At 36.9% G+C, this 19,408-nt stretch overlaps 1 protein-coding gene across 5 annotated transcripts in view; it reads right to left on the reverse strand.

Annotated features, from left to right (window-relative positions):
* The window catches only part of THOC1 (THO complex 1), a 51,951-nt gene extending 34,454 nt beyond the window's left edge, over positions 1 to 17,497 (reverse strand). For 4 of the 5 annotated variants that reach the window (XM_031946554.1, XM_031946553.1, XM_003760013.4 and 1 more), the window contains exons 1-4: positions 17,367 to 17,497; positions 4,949 to 5,022; positions 4,795 to 4,855; positions 1,863 to 1,929 (exon numbers count right to left, since the gene is read on the reverse strand). In XM_031946554.1, coding sequence (XP_031802414.1) covers positions 1,863 to 1,929; positions 4,795 to 4,855; positions 4,949 to 5,022; positions 17,367 to 17,420 — 256 coding nt within the window. In that variant the 5' untranslated portion in view covers positions 17,421 to 17,497. Of the gene's footprint in view, positions 1 to 1,862; positions 1,930 to 4,794; positions 4,856 to 4,948; positions 5,023 to 17,366 lie in introns of those variants that run through there. The other variant, XM_031946555.1, reaches the window with a different exon arrangement.
* Between the last annotated feature and the right edge of the window lie 1,911 nt (positions 17,498 to 19,408).

The raw sequence follows: 19,408 nt of genomic DNA on the forward strand, positions 1-19,408 counted from the left end.
TTCCTTTTTGACCATACCATTAGTCTCACCTCAATAAACTTTGGTGGCTTTCTATCACCTCTAGAATAAAATAAAAAATCCCGTTTGGCATCTAAAGCCCTTTCCAGTCTATTTACACCTCACCCTTTTTGCATTCTACCCCCACCTCAGTACACACAGTATTCTGTGATCCAGGGACATCAGACCTGTTGTTTCTAAATTAAGATACTCTATCACTTATCTCAGGGAATTTTTACTGACTATCCCTTAAACATGGAGTATTCTCCCTTGTTCATCTTTGCCTCTGGCTTCCTTCAAGTCCTAGCCAAAATCCTACCTTTTATAGGAAGCCTTTCCCAATCCCTTTTAATTCTGCTGATTGTTTCCTGTTCACATATAAATATTTGCATGTTGTCTCTTCCATTAGATTGTGAGTTTCTCAAAAGACATGTACCTCACTCCCCAACCCTAGCCAAATCCCTAGCACTTAACATAGGCTTGGCACACAGTAGGTACTTAATAAACATTTATTGACTGAATACTGCCCAAACTGATATGGAGTTGGATGGACAATCTATAGAGCACATCTATCAGAGCATATATCTTTGAAAGATACTACAAATAGACAATGAAGTGGACTTAGAATTGAACAAGAAGAAAAAAATGGATTGAATTGTTTTCTAATCACCTTAAGTTTCTCTCAGCAACAAAGGCCTATCTTTTCAGTGATAATATTCTTCTGGTGATATTGTACTGCTGTGAGTTATGGAACAGTAAGTAATCTCATAAATTGCGAATCACTCAAAGGAAAATGGAGATATACATAGTGAGCATGAACAGCTGCCACATATTACAAATGAACAATTTTTCAAAAGTAGTGTAAAGGATAAAACTGGAGACGTATGAACAGAAAGAGATAACTGAGATAAGCCCAATAATAGCCACATATTGCTAAAAGAATATGACAAATCTCTCAAGAACATTAATTAGATTTTCTACCATTAAATTTCTGCTATTCCTTTTGTAGATTTACAAGAGGGTATAGAAAGAAGTTGCACAGGTTGGACAGGCATGGATAGTTTCTGATCTGTATCCCTAAAGGAAATACCCACACTGATAAAATCCCAGATTCATTGGAATATTAGAGAACTTTATGTTCAAGATTATAAGGAAAATGGGACCAGAAAAATGGAAAAATTGGTTGTGGTGAAGACAAAGATCTTATTTAGGAATGTGTCACTAGAAGAGCCAAAGAACAGATTGTTGGTATTCAAAGCATTGAAGCAGAAGTTTCGGATCAGATCTAGATCTCTATACAATGTGGGTAGTAGACAGAAGATAGAAGTTTGAGACTTTTTGAAGCAGACAAACTGGGAAACTAAGAATCAAAGATTCATCTACAGAAATACTTGAAGGACTGAGGATGACAGTGGGGCTTGGGATAGAAAATAAGACTATGAAACATGTACTGAGTACATGGAATTCATAGGATAACAAAAGAAGGATCTAGATAGGGTGATATGAAAAGAATTTATTGTGTGCCCAATACCATTCTAGACATTATGGGGGATGCAAGAATTGTATATATCATAAATTTTACTACCACAATGCTTACATTTTACTTTAGGAGGCAAGAATTAAATACATGAAACAATTTAAAAACTGGATAAGATAAACATGATTAAGTACTAAAAGTGTCACATGGGATTACCCTGGAGGTCAGGAACTGGAGAGAGATCAGTATTGCTGGGAGGAGCTGATGTGGCTTTTGAGATGAGCTTTGAAGGAAAGGTATAAATTAGAAAAGACAGGGGGAGAGGAGGAGAAAAAAAGGTTAAAATCAATTATCTCACTCATCTGATTAATCTATGAAAAATACTTACCTTCAGTGACTCCCCCAATAGCAAGAGAAATAATAGCCAAAACATTTTCACATGATGCACGGGTTATCTAAGAATAAAGCAAAAAGTTGAAATCAAATAGGAATGTTTTGCAATAATTTGATAACTGCAACTATTTTGTTTAAAAACTATTATTTCTCATTATAAGATTTTAATTATAATACTTTTAGCTATTGCCTAATGTATAAGTTGGGACTTTACTGCCACTTCCCTACAAGACCAAACTATCTTCATAGATTATCTTTCTACATTTGTATTACATGATTTAAGCACCACATAATTTTACTGATTTATTTTGTTGAGTCATTTTGTCCAACTATTCCTGATCCCATCTTGAAAAAGATACTGGTTTGCTATTTCTTTCTCCGGCTCATTTTACAGATGAGGAACTGTGGAAAAAGTGTGGTCACACAGCTAATAAGTGTCTGAGACCAGATTTGAACCCGGAGGGCACAACCAAAGACAATAAGCAAATTTAGACTTTATATAAGAAAAAACTTCCAAACACCTAAAGCTATCCAAGAGTGAGATGGTCTGCCTCAGGAAATAATAAGCTCTTATCTCAATGGAAATCTTTAAGCAGAATGCATGGGATAACCAATTGCTGGGTATTGTGATAGTGAGGATTCCTTTTCTAACAGATTTAAATTCTATGATCAATGGAAATTTTTCTAAAAGAGTATATTTAATATAAGAAATAGTGTAGCAAAGTAAGAGCACTAGCACTGAAGTGATCACTGACTAGTCATTTGTTCTCTGAAATCACTGGTTCAGCCCCCATCTTTATTGTTATGGCTAACCGAATTTTCCTCCCTACTTTAAAGCATTTGTCTCCAAGTTAAAAATATTGAAGTATACACTACTAAAACACCCTAAAGAACAGTTTGTTAGGTTTTTGATGATTTAATAAAGTTTAGCAATATTATCTTGTTTCTCATTATGTAACTCCATATTCTTTAACAGTTTATGTCACACAGGGATAGTATACTAACTTATTCTAATCTGAAGTTATACAATTTGAATACTCATGATTTTCTAAGAAAAGGGAAAGGAAAGCAGGTTAAAATACTTGCTTTGGGATTGAAATAATCAGCTGTGCCATACCTCAGAACAGGTAGTATATCCACAATCCCATCTATTTAGTACCCTTCCTCTTGAACAATATTAAGTGAATGGCTACTGCAGTGCAGAAAAGGCTATATTCTGGGGAGGTAGACTTTATATAGCCTTTTGTGATCTCCTAACTTGGCTTTTTTAGATATTTGTCTAAAGGAAAATAAACTAAAATGTTCCTTTGAAAATAAGCTAAAATAAACTTGAGATGCTATGTTCACAGAGTTAACAAAAATTTATGGTTTATTTATTTTTTAAACCATATTAGTCATGCTGTAAAAGATGACACAGACCCAAAGGAAACACACACACACACACACACACACACACAAAGTGAAAACAATATGGTTCAATCTGCATTCAGACTCCATCAGCTCTTTTTCTGGGTGTGCACAGCATTTTTCATCATGAGTCCTTTGGAACTGTCTTGGATTACTGTATTGTTGAGAATAGTGAAACTACTAAAAATTGATCACTGTAGAATATTACTGTTACTGTGTACAATATTCTCTTGGTTCTGCTCACTTCATTCTGCATCAGTTCACATATATCTCCAGGTTTTTCTGAAATCAACCTGCTAATCATTTCTTATTGAACAGTAACATTCCACTATAATCATATGTTCCAACTTGTTATAGATTTATAGTTGAATAATATCATTCTGACTTCTCTGGGATTATGTAGCCACAGTTTTCCCCCTTTTTACCATAATAGCAGTAATTGTAACATAGTTACATGAATCCGAGACAATCTGTTCCAAAATTAAGTGGGTCTTATGCAGATTAGCTTACTGTGAATCTGTATTAGCACTTGATTTGAAATCAAAACATGTCCATGATCACAAAAAAATTGGTGCCTACTTGGAAAACCATTGAAACAAAAGACAACAGTGATATAATTAAACATTAAAGTTCTTAGTTCACAATAAGCATAAATAAAAATACCAAAGAACTGTTTTTACTTCTTAATAAAATGTATTTTGACAAAACATAATATTTTTGTTCTTTTTCTCTACATGCATACACATACAGATAGTAGAGAAAATACAGTATTTTAAAAATATTATATAAATAATTTTCACTATTCCTAACAGGTACCTTACTGGTAAGAACACCTTAGAATGACTTTTGATAGTCTAATAGAAAAAAAAAAAGGTTACTTATCCAGGATCAGTTGGACTTTATTGGCTACTATAACTCTTATTCCACTACAAGTGGAATCTCATTGAATGAGATACCCTTTCTTTAACTATATTCTGAGCTATATATTGTCTTTGTATATACTTAAAAATCTTAGTTTCCCTTGGATGAAGTATTCTTAATTTATTGTCTTAAGTTTTTACAATGCCTATGAAACACTTAATGGGTACTGACTCAAACGAGTTCAGAAATAGTTATGTCAATTATAATACAAATGGTCTAAATATAAAATAGTAAGCAATAATCATCATGGATCTGTAATTTCATCAATATGATAATTTATTTTAACGAGCCAGGTCACATACAACCCATTTATAATATAGAATCTCAGAGCAGTGCTTCAAGTCCAGAGAAGTTAAATAACTTGCTTCATGCTCACACAGCTAGACAGGCTATGAACCTAGATCTTTCTTCTTTATTCCAAGTACAACACTTAGCACTATATCCACAACACAATGAAGCCTCTTCTCCTACTTATTCTTTAAAATGGTTCTTATTTTAAATTAAATGATTCATCTTCAGAAACAGAAGTAACTTTTAAATGACAACTCCTTAGTCTGATAGCAAAATTTTAAAATATGGTAGCAGAAAAGTATACTTACAATTTCCTCCTCTAGAATAACTCTGAAAGCTTGATCAAGGGTACATTTTTTCTCATTTTCACTATCAAAAACAAAACAAAATCTGTGTTTTGTTAAGAGTTCAGACAAACAAAAAACTTTGGTATGAATTGCTGATGGAAATGGATGCTCTTACCTGCCAGCTAATTGGCTGAAGGTGCTCAATAATGGCTTGATATTTTTGTTGATCAAGGCGTCTCTGGTAGAATTCTAGGAAAATAAAAGTGATAAATCTGTGGAAAGATTTTGGTGGTTGACTGAAAAACAAAACAGCTCCACATATAACTTCAAATGGTTGGAGCATCCTGTTGAGTTTTCCTTCAGAATGTTTATTATCCATCCCTTTTCTTCTTTACTATGCTGCCTCAATCTATCTCATAAAATTATAGCAAGAAAAATGTTTTGTAAAACAAAGTACTATCCATTTGAATGCTTTTTTTTTTTTTTTTTTTTCCCTTTCTAAAAGGGATATCAACTCAAGGAGGATTTAAGAAAATTATAACAGAACAATTTGTGACCATAGAGGAACACATAAGAGACTAGTATAATTGCATGGAATACTGACTGGCAAGTGCAAATTTTAAAAGGACAAAAGATGACAAGGAGGTAGATAACTGAGAAGGGTTAAACAAATAAGAAAAGCACAGTCCTATATTAAATGCATCAAGAAAGCTCAACTATAGCAGAACTTGTGGCTTGTTATAAATGCTGAGAATAAAAATGACATGGTTTTCGGGGAGTGCTATATTGAGACAAGAAGAAGAAAATAAACAACTTGCTTCTTGGAAAGCTGCTACCTTGGATGGAGGGCACAGTGATACAAATGACTAAAAGAAAGAATAACCAACTCTACCTTCATTTTTTTCTCCTTTAAATGTGATTTTTCAGATGGAGAAGTATATGATTAGAGAGCAATCAAAACCAAAGTCAAGAAAGGAGAGGAGTACAAGAGTTAACTTCTCTCAAGGAGTTCAAGTTGAGCCGTAGGCTTTACAACATACAATGCTCAATGATCTTGTAGTTGGTGCCTGCTGAACTATCAATGACTTATAAGTAAAAACTGAGAAGAGCTAAGTTTTCTAAAACTGGAGATAATGAAACAAACTGATATTTTAAAGAAGTGAAAAAAAATCTTTCAACCTATGGGCCAGTAACCTTGATGATGATTTATGGCAAAATTCTACAATATATTTAAAAGGGTAGGTTATGAACACAACAGACTAATTGACCTTATTTCATTTTCCTCTTCTTACAGGATGACCAGCCTTCTAGATCAGAAAAAATAAAATAGCTGACAATACTTTTAAGGTGTAAAGTGTTTTATAGGCCATATTTCACTTAAACCTCAAAACAATTCTGGGAGACAAATACTATCTTTTAAACTTAAGCTTTCTCTCCTTCCCACTTCCTCCACTCATTAAGAAATAAAAGGAAAAGGAAAAGGAAGGGAATTATTATTTCTCATTTAATAGATGAAGAAACCAAGGTCCAATGATGTTAAATGACTTGTCTATGTTCATACAGGCAATAAATGTCAGAGGTGGAATTTAAAGCAGGTCTTGCAATAGATTCTAAGTCTAGAAGCATATATTATAATAGAAAAAACCCTACATTCAAAAGTCAGAAGAACATGGGTTCAAAATCTACCTCTGACATTCATTATTAGCTATGTGACCCTGGTTAACTTCCTTAACCTTTTTAAGCCTATTAGGCTATTTGTAAAGTAGCGTTAACAGTATTATTCAGCTCACAGGGTTATTAAGAGAATTAGAGGAACTAATGCATATAAAATATTTTGCAATCATTAAAGCACTATATAAATGCTAGTTTTTAACTATTTGTTATTACTTTTCATTATACCATGCTGCTTCTCTGCCCACAGGTGAATGGTAACATACTAAGATTTGAGAAAGTCACTTGAAAAAAATCTCAGTATTCTTATGCATAAAATACTGAGATGGACTACATAACAATACAGTTAACTGGAAATAGGATTGGTTAAGAAGTCAATTCAGAAAATAACAACTATCAGTCTGAAGTGAGATTTCTTTTTTCTTTTCTTTTTTTTTGCTGAGGCAATTGGGATTAAGTGACTTGCCCAGGGTCACACAGCTAGGAAGTATTAAGTGTCTGAGACCACATTTGAACGTAGGTCCTCCTGACATCAGGGCTGGTACTCTATCCACTTTAGTTGCCCCTGAAGGGAGATTTCTAATGTTGTGCCACACAGTTTCTTTCACCCTTTTGGAAAAACAAATAAACAATTTTATCAACAACTGGGATGAAGATAGAGAACATACATCAAACTTGCAAGTGGCATAAAACTGAAAAGCATATCTTATACAATAGGCAACAGAATCAGGATCTAAAGACATTCCAATAGGCTAGAATGAAAAGCCATATAAAATAATGTAATAGGGATAAATGTAAAGTCTTAGGTTTTGATTCAGAAAATTGATTATTCAAATACAAATTAAAAAGATGTAACAAGGACGCAGTTCATAAGAAAAACAGATTTTTAGTGGATCGAAATCTAATATTATTCAGCAATTAAAAAAAGAAGTCAAAATATCTAATATTATCTTAGGATGCATTTAGGGAGTCCTTTACCTTCTCTTCAGACCATACTGACAAAATCATCCAATTTTAAATGAAACATTTGAATGACAGGTGAAAATAGGAGTGTGTTTGGATGAGGTTAATCATATGAACAGACTTGAGAAGATTTAGTAGAATAGGGAATATCTGACTTGAAAAAATGAAGATGATTTCACTCTTCAAGTGTCCCAAGGATTACAGAAATTAAGATTCTTTTTGTTTTGCTTTGAAGCTAAACCCAATGGATTGAAGTTACTGAAATACAGATTTTTTTTTTTTTTTTTTTTTTTAAAAGAAAGAACTTCCTAACTCAGGAACTCTAGAAATAGAATTACTATGTTGAAAGGTAGTGGAGCCTTCAATGGAAGGCTAGATGATTGTTGGGGATTATTGAAAGAATTTATACAAATTAATTAACTGCCTGGTAAGATGATAAGCAATCTCATTCCTCACTTCCTCAACTAAAGATTATTCTTCCTGTGACCAAGTACACCTATCCCTGAGTATTACAGAAAGAATTTACTATGAATAAGAGGATCCAACTCCCATCATGCTACTATTATCACCATTTTTCTCCAAATAATTTAGATACATTTACTTGCTGAGGCAAGCCTGTTCCCTATGCCTCAGAAAGCCCAGAAGATTCAGCACCTAGTTTAACATTCATGGCAAACAAATTGTAACCAGATGCTAAAGGTAGGAAAACTATGGAGAATCAGATTGTTTTATGTTATATGGGTAAACTCTGGAAAGTAGAACTGAACAACTTGGTACTACTTGGGACAATTTTCTTGCTTTCTGCCCTTTGTCACTTTCCAGACCAAGCCCACACATCTGCTGGCCCTTTTTTAGATTTTCTGCCTTTGCAGGAACAAGGCAATCCTAGTCTGATCCATTTTAATGTGAAGGAAAAAAACCAAGGCAGTCTCAGTGACTTCTCAGCTGAGTTTTAATTGCCTGGCCAGGCCCTGGCTTTTGGTTTAACCAGACTTGAGGTAGCCATGAAGACAAAAAGTGACAAGAAAATCCAAAGATTACCTCTTGGCTCCATTCCACATTATAGCTTTGGTTTCCTCCAAGAGGCTCTTAGAGGGTCAGCTATCTTAATCTTAGATGTGACTCTTTTCCAAGTCATAGCCGAGAGAGAAATATTATCCTATGGAGTATTTCCACTATCCAAATTATAAAAGTCCTAATGTATTAGGGAAAAGAGGCAGGGAATTGGAGGAAATTCAAAGCAAAAAAACAGAACTGTTATTCAAATATCCTGTTCTTTATTCTTTTTCAGAAAATCTCAGGTATTCTCTTCTTCTAAATCCCCACTCCAATTTGAGAATTTTCCCTAAAATGATATGTCTCCATATCTTCTAGATATGTCTCCACTCTTCTAGAGTGACTACTCTTGGGGCTTCTAGGCCAAGATTATAATCTACAGATAGTGTCTAGCTGGAAAAATGGATCTTCATCTATGTCTGTATGAAATCATTTCTCTAATCTTAAATGCTTCCTTTTTCTTAGCCAGTTCTGCTCCTACAGTTTCATCATTACCTAGAATAGAAAAGGAATTCAAAAAGATTTTTTTTAAACAGATTTTAATTTCCCATTTATTTTGAAATGGGGAAAAAATATTAGCTATTACATTTTCTAGTATCTCCACCTCTTCCTTGCCTTCATCCCCTTTTCTGTTATCATATATCTGGCTAACAGAGGCTGGCTATTACAGTGATATCACTTCTTAAGTGGGGCAGATACTTCAGTAAGCTACGGACTGTAAAAGCCCAATGATAAGAGCTGATGTAATGTCTCATTCCTCCCTTCTAAGAGGCTGACTGAAGGTACTGAAAATATGAAGACCCTGCCAATGTCCAGACTATAGGCCCAATCTTCCTGTATTCTAACTGAAAAAGTGGGATTGCGTATATATGCCCAAATTAGAGGCATTCTTTATGGAAAAATTAATTAAATTTAGAGTCCTCAATGTTGGAAGCTAGGTCAAGCAAAACTTCAACAAACTCAAGTATCAATACATATGAAAAAATTTATAATCCTGAAAAGACAGGAATAGACAAGGGGGTTTCTGATGCTGTCTGAAGCTAACTCTACCATAAGGAATTTATTGTCTTTTGTACCCTGAGACCTCATCTTGTATAAGTATTATTCTTCATCTATGAATCCCTTGCCAACTTTGGAAAACATCTTGTTACGAACACTTAGGTAGATGGAGGTTGTCCTACAAATAATGTTAATAATTTAAAGTTAAACAGATAGAGAGGAACATCTTTAAGATAGAATCAACTATGTTTTTGTTACGGAATTATACATCAACCCCAAATAATTCTGGTTATGATTAATATTAAGTACAGAAGGATCCTGATCAATTAGGCTCTTTGCCTGAATTCCTATTGTTATATTATCTTTGTTCCTTCAAAACCAAAGGGAAGGCCAGATCCAGCATCTCCCCCATGATACAGATATTAGAATTATATTAGTTCCTCATTTCTTTTCCATTATAATTTGCACTTCACCAAACATTACTGAATAAAATATGCCTGTAAAATAAAAAAAAATGAAATAAAAGTTAATGTTTAAAAAAAATCAGAGCTAGGTATTTTTTGAATCCTTGTTGAAGTCATTTATACAAATCCATCTGTATCCCCATGTATGCATATGCGGCACGCGCACCTCCCCCCCCCCCCCCCCTATAACACTGAGAATGTCCATGTTTAAGAGGGTCCACTGAAATTTTGTAATCCATAAAATTACCAAATTTCAAAATCTAATCACTGAAATATTAACTCGAGTCATTCATCTTCTACCCTTTTTTTTTCATTTGAATACAGTTCATTGAAAACTATTAACTTGTATTTGTTCTGACATGTAGAATCAAAGCCTGATATGTAACTTTCACTTTACAATGAACAAAAACAATATTCAGATCATATTAACTCAACTATATATATCCAGAATACAATCACACACCTTTTCTGAAAATAGGTAAAAACACAGTTTCTCAAACATCATTGGTTTTAGGAAGCTCCTTCAGACTTTGAACAATGTCTTATACAAAGTAATTTGGCACTTTCCCTGAGTTCATTTTCCAATGATTCTTCCAAACCCCCAATTCCTATCCTGATCCATACATACAAAAAGGCATTAGAAATCATTAACTTTACATTCCCCACCCCCTCCTCTATTCTAAAGCCAATTGTGCTCTGCTCCTATCTTTTATGATCTTGTGGGATCAACAAACAGAAGTCCTAGAGCTTGGCTTTCTATTGCAGCTTGGATTATCAACTCTACACTGAACTGTCATTAGTTCTTTTGGAGGATGATTTTAATTTCATAACCTACATGCTGCAATTCTCTAATTTACAATGCCCTATAGATAAATGTCAAAAGCTCTTAAGTCATTGTTAAAAGCACAAATCTCTATTTGTCACTCTGTTCCCTATGTTTAGTACTATTTTGCCTCTTTCCCCTAAGCCATTCTCTTTCCTACCACTCGCTGGCCTAGAATCACAAGGATTCTAGAAAACTATTCCCCAACCTGAAATTCACACTGCTGGCTTAATGATTCCTGTTCTTATATGAACACTTTCAAAATGAGGCAACTAAATCAATCCCAAGATATACAAATGAATTAGTCCAGTTCTAGAATTCAAGGAACAGAAATACAGGTGCACTCCATAATCTAATTATAGGACTTATCCTATCGTGCCTGGATCACATGTTCATTTTTTTTTCCCCCAATTTGAATTCCTAGTTTTCTTCAAAACCCAGCTCAGGTTGCTGCTTTTTTCTTACCCAAGACCTTTCTTGTTTCTTTCTCCAAAAAACCTGTTAGCACCTTCTTCTATATCTTCAAATTACTTTATATACTTTGTAACTATCTATGAACATGTTGTATCTTCCAAGATGGAAGCTCCTTAAGATAAAAGATTTCATTTTTTACTTTGCATTTTTATCATCTAGAACAAAGCTTTGTACAATTTTTGCCACCCAGACCTGTAAAGAATTCAACATCTGGAATCTTGAGCCATAGATTCATGGATCAGATCTAAGGATGGAAGGAACCTCAGAGGCCACTTAGTCTAAAACTCTTATTTTACAGAACTGAGGCTAAAAAAGGTTAAGAAACTTGCCCAAGCTTATATCCCAAAGAGATCTTAAAGAAGGGAAAGGGATTTGTATGTGTAAGAATGTTTGTGGCAGCCCTCTTTGTAGTGGCCAGAAACTGGAAACTGAGTGGATGCCTATCAATTGGAGAATGGCTGAATAAATTGTGGTATATGAATGTTATGGAATATTACTGTTCTGTAAAAAATGATCAACAGGATGATTTCAGAAAGGCCTGGAGAGATTTACATGAACTGATGCTGAGTGAAATGAGCAGGACCAAGAGATCATTATATACTTCAACAACAATACTATATGATGATCAATTCTGATGGACGTGGCTCTCTTCAATGAGATGAACCAAATCAGTCTCAATAGTGCAGTAATGAATAGAACCAATTACACCCAGTGAAAGAACTCTGGGAAATGAGTGTGAACATAGAATTCCCAATCCCCCTATTTTTGTCTGCCTGCATTTTTGATTTCCTTCACAGGTTAATTTTACATTATTTCAAAGTCCGATTCTTCTTTTGCACCAAAAACAACTATATAGACGTGTATACATATATTGTATTTAACTTATACTTTAATATATTTAACATGTATTGGTCTACCTGACATCTGGAGGAGGGGGTGGGAGGAAGGAAGGGAAAAACTGGAACAAAAGGTTTTGCAATTGTCAATGCTGAAAAATTACCTATGCATAAATCTTGTAAATAAAAGGCTATTAAAAAAAAAAAAAAAAAAGAAAAAGAAAAGAAAAAGAAACTTGCCCAAGTAGGACATATAGCCAAAGATTGGAATCCAGTTCCTCTGGCTTCACAACCAAGTCTATTTCCACCGTACCAAGCTGACAAAGACTGGTAATTCATTAACTGAGAGTTTAAGAGAGTTGCCTTGGACCCTTAAGAGATTAAATCATGGCTTGACCATGACAGCAAATGAGAAGCAGGACTCAAATACTGGCAGCTAGGTGTCAGAGCAGATAGTAGGGCTTTAGAGTTTAAATCCATTCTCATACACTAGCTGTGTGACCTTTGAGAAGTCATTTAACCTATCTTCCTCAATTTCCTCATCTGTAAAATAGGGATAATAGCACCTGACTCTCACAGTTGCAGTGAGAAGAATATAATGTAATAAAATGTAAGCACTATTACTTAGCACATAGTAAATGCTTGAGATGTTTACTGATTATCAACTTCCTCATTCTGAGTATTATTTCTCCATTAATACACTTTTAAGAATTCATTAGCTTTTCTTGGCTGCTGTATAGGCTCCCTATATAGACATCATGAACTTGACAATTACCAAAGCCTCATAATCTTTTCAGATGAACTGCAATCTAAACACACTCCCTCACTTTGTTTTTTTCTCCCCTCATTTTAACTTGTGAAGTTGATTGTTTTGAACCCAAATATAAGACTTTTTCATTCATCCCTCTTATATGTAATCTCAGCAAATTAAGTCTGAGGTTGGCCAGTATCAAGATCTTCTTGGATTTCTGATGATTTAAAATATTCATTTATTACTAATTGGAATTTACATAGCATTTTAAGATTTATAAAATCTTTATATGAATTTTCCCACTAGATCCTCCCAACAAAAGAGGTTAAGTGGGAAAAGCAGTGAATTTAGAATTAGAAGATCTGAATTCAAATCTTGTCTCTGATACTACCTATATGACATTATATGTTCAATCAATAATCACTTATATATTCACTAGATCACACAACTTTTCATTTTCATAGAAGACACTTAATAAATTTTGGAGTGGCTTAAAACTCATTGGTGTTATGAACATACCAGAAAGACACACATACCAATCATTAGTGGCTTAATGCCTTAACAATTTCCAAACTGTTTATTCAGCTTTCTGGAAAAGAAAACCAGTTCTGTCCAGAATCATAAGCTAGGTCTCAGTAAAAACAGAAGTCAAAAATGTAGATGTTTTATACTGAGGAGGGAAAAGAAAACTGGAGTTTCTTTTTGAATACTTTACCTGTATAGTATATAATTAACCTCAACATTTTAGTATAGTATATAGCCTAGATAGCTTTGGAATACTATTAATCATGAGTAACAATTTGACAGGCATGTATTAAACTCCTAAATTTTATAAAAAGAACTATTATCGTTTGTATTGTGACAGAAGGACAAAAATCGAATAGTTCTGTTCTCAAGAAGATAAAGGGTTGAAAGGATCCTTTGGTGGTATGGGTCAGACATTGTGCTGGGAATATACATATATAAAATAAAACATTCCCTGCCTCCAAAGCATTTATATTTTACTGGGGTGATAAGCCTGCCATGTGTATATATATATATATATATATATATATATTTATAGATCTGCACATACAGAATATATAATATATATTGCATATTACATGTGTGTATGTATACACACACACACTATATATATATATGGTAGCTTTCAGAGAGGTAAGGTTACTTAACTTCCCCAGGCCTCAGTGTCCTAAAACTATAAAAGAAATGGGGAGGACCAAAAGCTAAGATCCCATACAATTCTAAATCTATGTTCCCAAAATTTGCCCACATAGATAATTAAGGCTCTAAAGTGGAATCTGAAATTAGTTTTCTTTTATGTCTTATGGTCTTTCCACTACACCCGTTTCTCAGCTTATGTCCTCTGCAAACTTTAACATGTATATGTAGACATACGTATATATGCCTTTATGCAAATCACTGATAAAAACATTAAATACATTGAAACAAAGACACTACTTTAGGCACTCCACTAGAGATATTCTTCAAAGATGACCAGGAACCATTAATGACCATCTATCTCCCTTTGCTATTTAGTCATTCAATCAGATCTGGCCACCTAAATATTTTATCATCTGGTCCAGAAATCTCCATCTTATCCACCAGAACAGTATGAAAAATACTGTCAAATACATTGTTAAAATTTAGATAAATTACAGTTAAACTTACCCTAACTTACCGGGCTAGTTACTTGTCTAAAAAGGAAATGAGGCCAAATTGGCATGGCCTGTTCTTGCTGAAGCTACACTCATTTTTTTTATGTATTCACTAACCATCTTTTTAATAATATATTTCTAGTATTTTGCCAGGAGTCTAAGTCAAAGTCAATGATTTATAGTTTGCAGTCTCCTTCAACTGTTTTTTTTCAAAAGACATTTGCCCTTTTCCATTCCTGTAGAACTTCTTTTATTCTCCAAGATCTTAAAAAAAAAAAAAAAAAAAAAAAAAAAGCTTTTATTGATTTTTATACATCACAGTAATTCCTAGATAATTCTCTCTCCTTTCCCTGTAACAAATAATTAAGCAAAAACAAATGACAAGGTCACCATGGCTGACAATGTATAACATTTTGCACCAAAATGCTCTCTCTTTACTTCTCTTCATTTTCAACTTCCCATTTTTGTTTTGTTCTTTCAGTCCACATAACATTTTCCTTGGCATAGAAAACAAAAGCAAATTAAATGTTGGGTAATCCTGATTCCTCTGTCATCATTACTATCATTCCATTTCTTCTGAATAGTGATATTGGGCAGAGGAGAATACAAAAGACCACCTAAACACAGAAGGAGCAATTAGATGAGTCTGGGAAATAGATCAAAGTTTGGCATTGATATACAACATAGTAGTGATGGCAGACTTCAATTATCAGGACATCTTCGGGCTGTCTCTCTTGCTGTCCAAAAGATAAAAAAAGTCAATAAATTAATGGTGCTTGACTGACAATTTCACCTATCAACATGAAGAAGCAAAATAGTACTGCTATTGTGGACCTAAATTTGACCCAATAAGGAGTCTGTTGAAACAGAAAGGATGGCAACTTTTTGTATAGGTATCTTTGCATCTCAAAATTTCTCATAATAGAAATACCAGACTTTCATATGAACCTTAGATTTTGAGAAACCAAATTTCAGAGTTCAGAAAATGAATGCCATGACCTAAAATTGTACAGAGAAAGTCAGCTCAGAAAGGACTAGAATCTCTCACGCTGAAGACACAAAGAAAAATGATTCCAATGAGGATGAAAAAGAATTGTCTAAAGAGACCATTTTGAAGTCAAAGGAAACCAATTTACCTTTTAAAAACTTGTAAAGACTGAAGCAAGGATGGGTAAATGAGAAAATAAAATTATGACCCAGCTAAAGTATAGAATGAATTATATCACAAAGGGTTCTTTAAAATTTATGTTGAGAAAAAGAGGATCAAATAAGGGAAAGGACCACTGAATAGGGTGGCTAGGATGATGCTACAAAATCACAGAATTTGAGAGTTGGAAGGGACATCTAGTCCACTTGATAGCAGAAAATAATTCCTACTATCACCTACCTGACAAGTGGTCATTCAGCCTTGGTTTGAAGACCTTTAAAGAGGGTAGCGAGTGTATATGATTAACAGTTGTTCCTCTTAGAACTACAAAGAACTAGGGGATCAATTTAAAATAGTAATTTGGAAGATAGAATACATAGGAAATAATACCGATGTAACATCTTCAAAATATCCCCCCCCCAAAAAAAATCATTTTAGAAAACATCCACATGTAAGGAAATGAATATAGCGACAACAAAAAGGACCAGTTTTTTCTTCAGAGCTCCTGTTTTAACGTCACCTTACATAGTTGACCATGGAACTAAGAATGTTAATTATTCAATCATCCCTTGTATAACTAGTATAAATGGAGTCAAAAGAATAAAACACCTAATTAAGCAGTGAGGTGGGAGGGGAAATCGCCCTGGTTCTGGTAGGCGTAAGACTTAGGTTTGAGATCCAGCTCCACCATTGACTATCTATGTGACAGGGAACAAGTCGCTTAACCCGCACCTCCGTTTCCTCACCTGTAAAATGTACCTGCCAATCTTCCTCGGTGGAGGGAGTTTCCACACCGGGAGTTCCCTTCAGGGATGAAATCACAGGTACCGGAACGAAAAAAAATATATTTTACATATACCTGCGCCAAACCCCTCCAGGGTCAGGGTGTGCATATGTGTGTGCGTGGTTAAAAGCAATTCTATAAATGTGAAATTATCAAGTCGGCTAAGGGATAGTAAGACATTAAACCACTGTCAAGATGGAGTTGGCGAAAAACAATCTAGGCTGAACATCGGTCTCTCCTCTCCACACCCAATTTTCTCTCCATGAGGAGAGCTGCCATACAAATTTTGCTCGGGCATTGTGTCAAGATTTGCTCCTTTTCACGTTTCTCATTTTTATCAGTACTTATGCGTGCCTATCAGGGACTACGTCGTTTTCCATCCATCTCCAGTGCCTTAGGACACACTGGATGATCAATGAAATCTTTCTGAATCAGAATTTACACTTGATCTTAGCCAAAAGGCCAAGGATCAAAAGCAAGGAAGGAAGGAAAACAAGAGTCGAGCTAACAATTGCTGTAGGCGAGGTGGGGACGGGACCTCTGGGTCTCCCAGATTCATTTTTGAAGTGACCCCCTCCCCCCCTCCCGCCTCCGCCCTTAACTGTCTTCCCTCCTCAGGGACCGACTACCCGCGCGCCCCCCGCGCCATGCCTTTCCCGCGTCCGCCCTCAGTGGGTGAGGGGATTCTTCGCGGGGGAACGGGCGTGGGGACAGCCGCGAGGGACACGCGGGTAAGTGGGGAAGCGGCCGCGATGGGGGAGACAGAGGCGCGCGCGCGGAAGAGCCAGGTAGCCATCCCCTCCCCCCCAGAGCCCGTAGAGAACGCCGCGGCGTACACACGTCCCCTGCCCTGGGTTCCGCCCCGGGGAAGGACCAGTGTACCACAGAGAAGGTAGAGGAGAGAAAGGGAGGAAAGTGGCTCCGGTCAGGTCGGCTTTCGGCCGCCCCTCCGCTTCCTGGATCTCACCGTAAACCGGGTCCGCGCTTCGGGCAAACTGAAGAGAGGCGGCGACGGAGACATCTTCTCGCTTGCGCGTGCCCGCTAACGCGCCGCGGCGCCCGCTGATGACGCAGAGCCTGAGGCTTACAGCTCGCTCCTTTGCGCGGTTAGAACAGTCCCTGGGTGGACATTTAGGGCACATGCGCAGCCGGGGGAGGGGGCGGAGTTTTGGTGACAGGCTCGGTGTTGCTGCCGGGAACAGCGAGGAAACAATGTGATGTCGCGCTTTGCCAGCGGCGGTGGCGCGAGGACTCCACTCCCCGAAGCACAACGTGTGGCAGTCTGGGGCTCGGCCGACGGCAGCGCGCGGGATCTGGGGCGCCTGCCCAGTCCCGGGATAGTGTCTCCCTCTCGCGTTGGCTCCTCATAGATTGATTTCCCACCCTCTCCAGGCCCCGCCCCTTTTCCTCTCCAAAGCCCCAGCGTGCCGCCGGGCGATACCGTGCCCTAGCGCGGGCGGGGGCGGGGCAACTGCTGGCGAACCCCCTTCCCCACCACGCCTCCCCCTCCTTCCTGTGGGGGCGACACTCCCTGTGCACCCTCCACCTTTCTCCGCAGGGCTGCGAAGCGTGGAGGGCCGTCATTGCACAAGCGTCCTTGTCTGCAAGTGGCCCCAGGCTCTCGTAGGCTGTCACTGAAGCACAAACCCTTCCAGGCGTCCACGAGCTGCGAAAACCTCGTTCATTAAAGGAGATGTTCTGAGAGGCTTCTCGTCGGAACCGTGGCCACGAGAAACGGAGCTTTGCACGCCAGCCGCGGATTGCTTATCCTCTAAGACCTAGTTGGCTTGCAACCTGCTTGGGTGGAGTTCGGTCCTGCGTGAGATCACGGACCTTTGATGCGTGCTCTGGCACACGGGGTGATAAACTGAACCTACGTTTTTGCGTTGTTGCTTTTTAATTCGCTCTATCTGGCTTCAGGGACCAAGGGTGAGCAATTTGCATCAACCACGAAAAAGGATGGAGAAGTGTTTTGCTTGCAAACCTCCAGCAAGCAATTCGGTGGTGACCAAAATAATGTTTCTATTTCAGAGATTAAAAAACATCGAGGTGTTGTTTTTATGCGTCCATTACTTCCCAGTAAGCAAGTCCTCTTTCCATCTCACACCATATTGTCATTCCTTTAAAAAAAAAAAAAGTTAAGCAAAGAGACCAAAACCATCTGACGTAGCATCATTGCTCATCAATTACTTCACTTTCTCTCTCCCTTCCAGAATTTGCCCCCGTATCCAATCTGTTGCCAAGGTGTGTTGATTTTACTTTTGCAGCATTCATTAAAACATCCCCTTCTCTTCTCTGACATTGTCACCACTTAGCTGTAGGTGCTCATCACCCCACACCTTGATTATATTATTGCAATAGCTTGCTGGTGGGTCTGCTATCCCAATGCATCCTCTCTTCAGCTACGAAAGTGATTTTGCTAAAATAGAAGTCTCACCGTGTTGTAATGGGCCCCAGTAGGGCTTTTGTTAGTTTCTGCGTAGGCAGCTGTCCCCCAGCCCTGTAGAAAGTTTGGCTCATGCTGAGTGTTTCAAGGTCTGGGGATCCAACAAAAGCTTTTTAGTTCTTGCCAATGATTGAAGGAGACAACCTTGTCTTATAAATATCAGGCAAGTTCCTCAGACTAGAGTTTCTGAATGCTGCTTGGTTGCTTTTATGCTACTAAAACCCCTTCCTCAGAGAATGAGTCCAGGTCTCCTGTAATTTTTACTTATTTAGCCTGCTCTCCCACTTCAGTGTCACTTCTCTACTTAATAAATTCCAGTGAGACACTATTGCCTGCAAGAATAAATACAAAATACTCTTTGACATTCAAAATCCTTCATAACCTGGCCTCCTCTTCCCTTTCCAATCTCCTTATACCATTCTTCCCTACGTGTATTCTTTGATTTAATGGCTTTCTGGTTATTCCATGACCAAGATGTTTCATCTTTTGGTTCCAAGCAATCTTTCTAGTTGTCCCTCTACCTGGAATGCTCTCCCTTTTCACATCTACCTAGCAACCTTCTT

Source organism: Sarcophilus harrisii, chromosome 1 (assembly GCF_902635505.1).
Source record: "Sarcophilus harrisii chromosome 1, mSarHar1.11, whole genome shotgun sequence".
Classification (NCBI taxonomy): domain Eukaryota; kingdom Metazoa; phylum Chordata; class Mammalia; order Dasyuromorphia; family Dasyuridae; genus Sarcophilus; species Sarcophilus harrisii.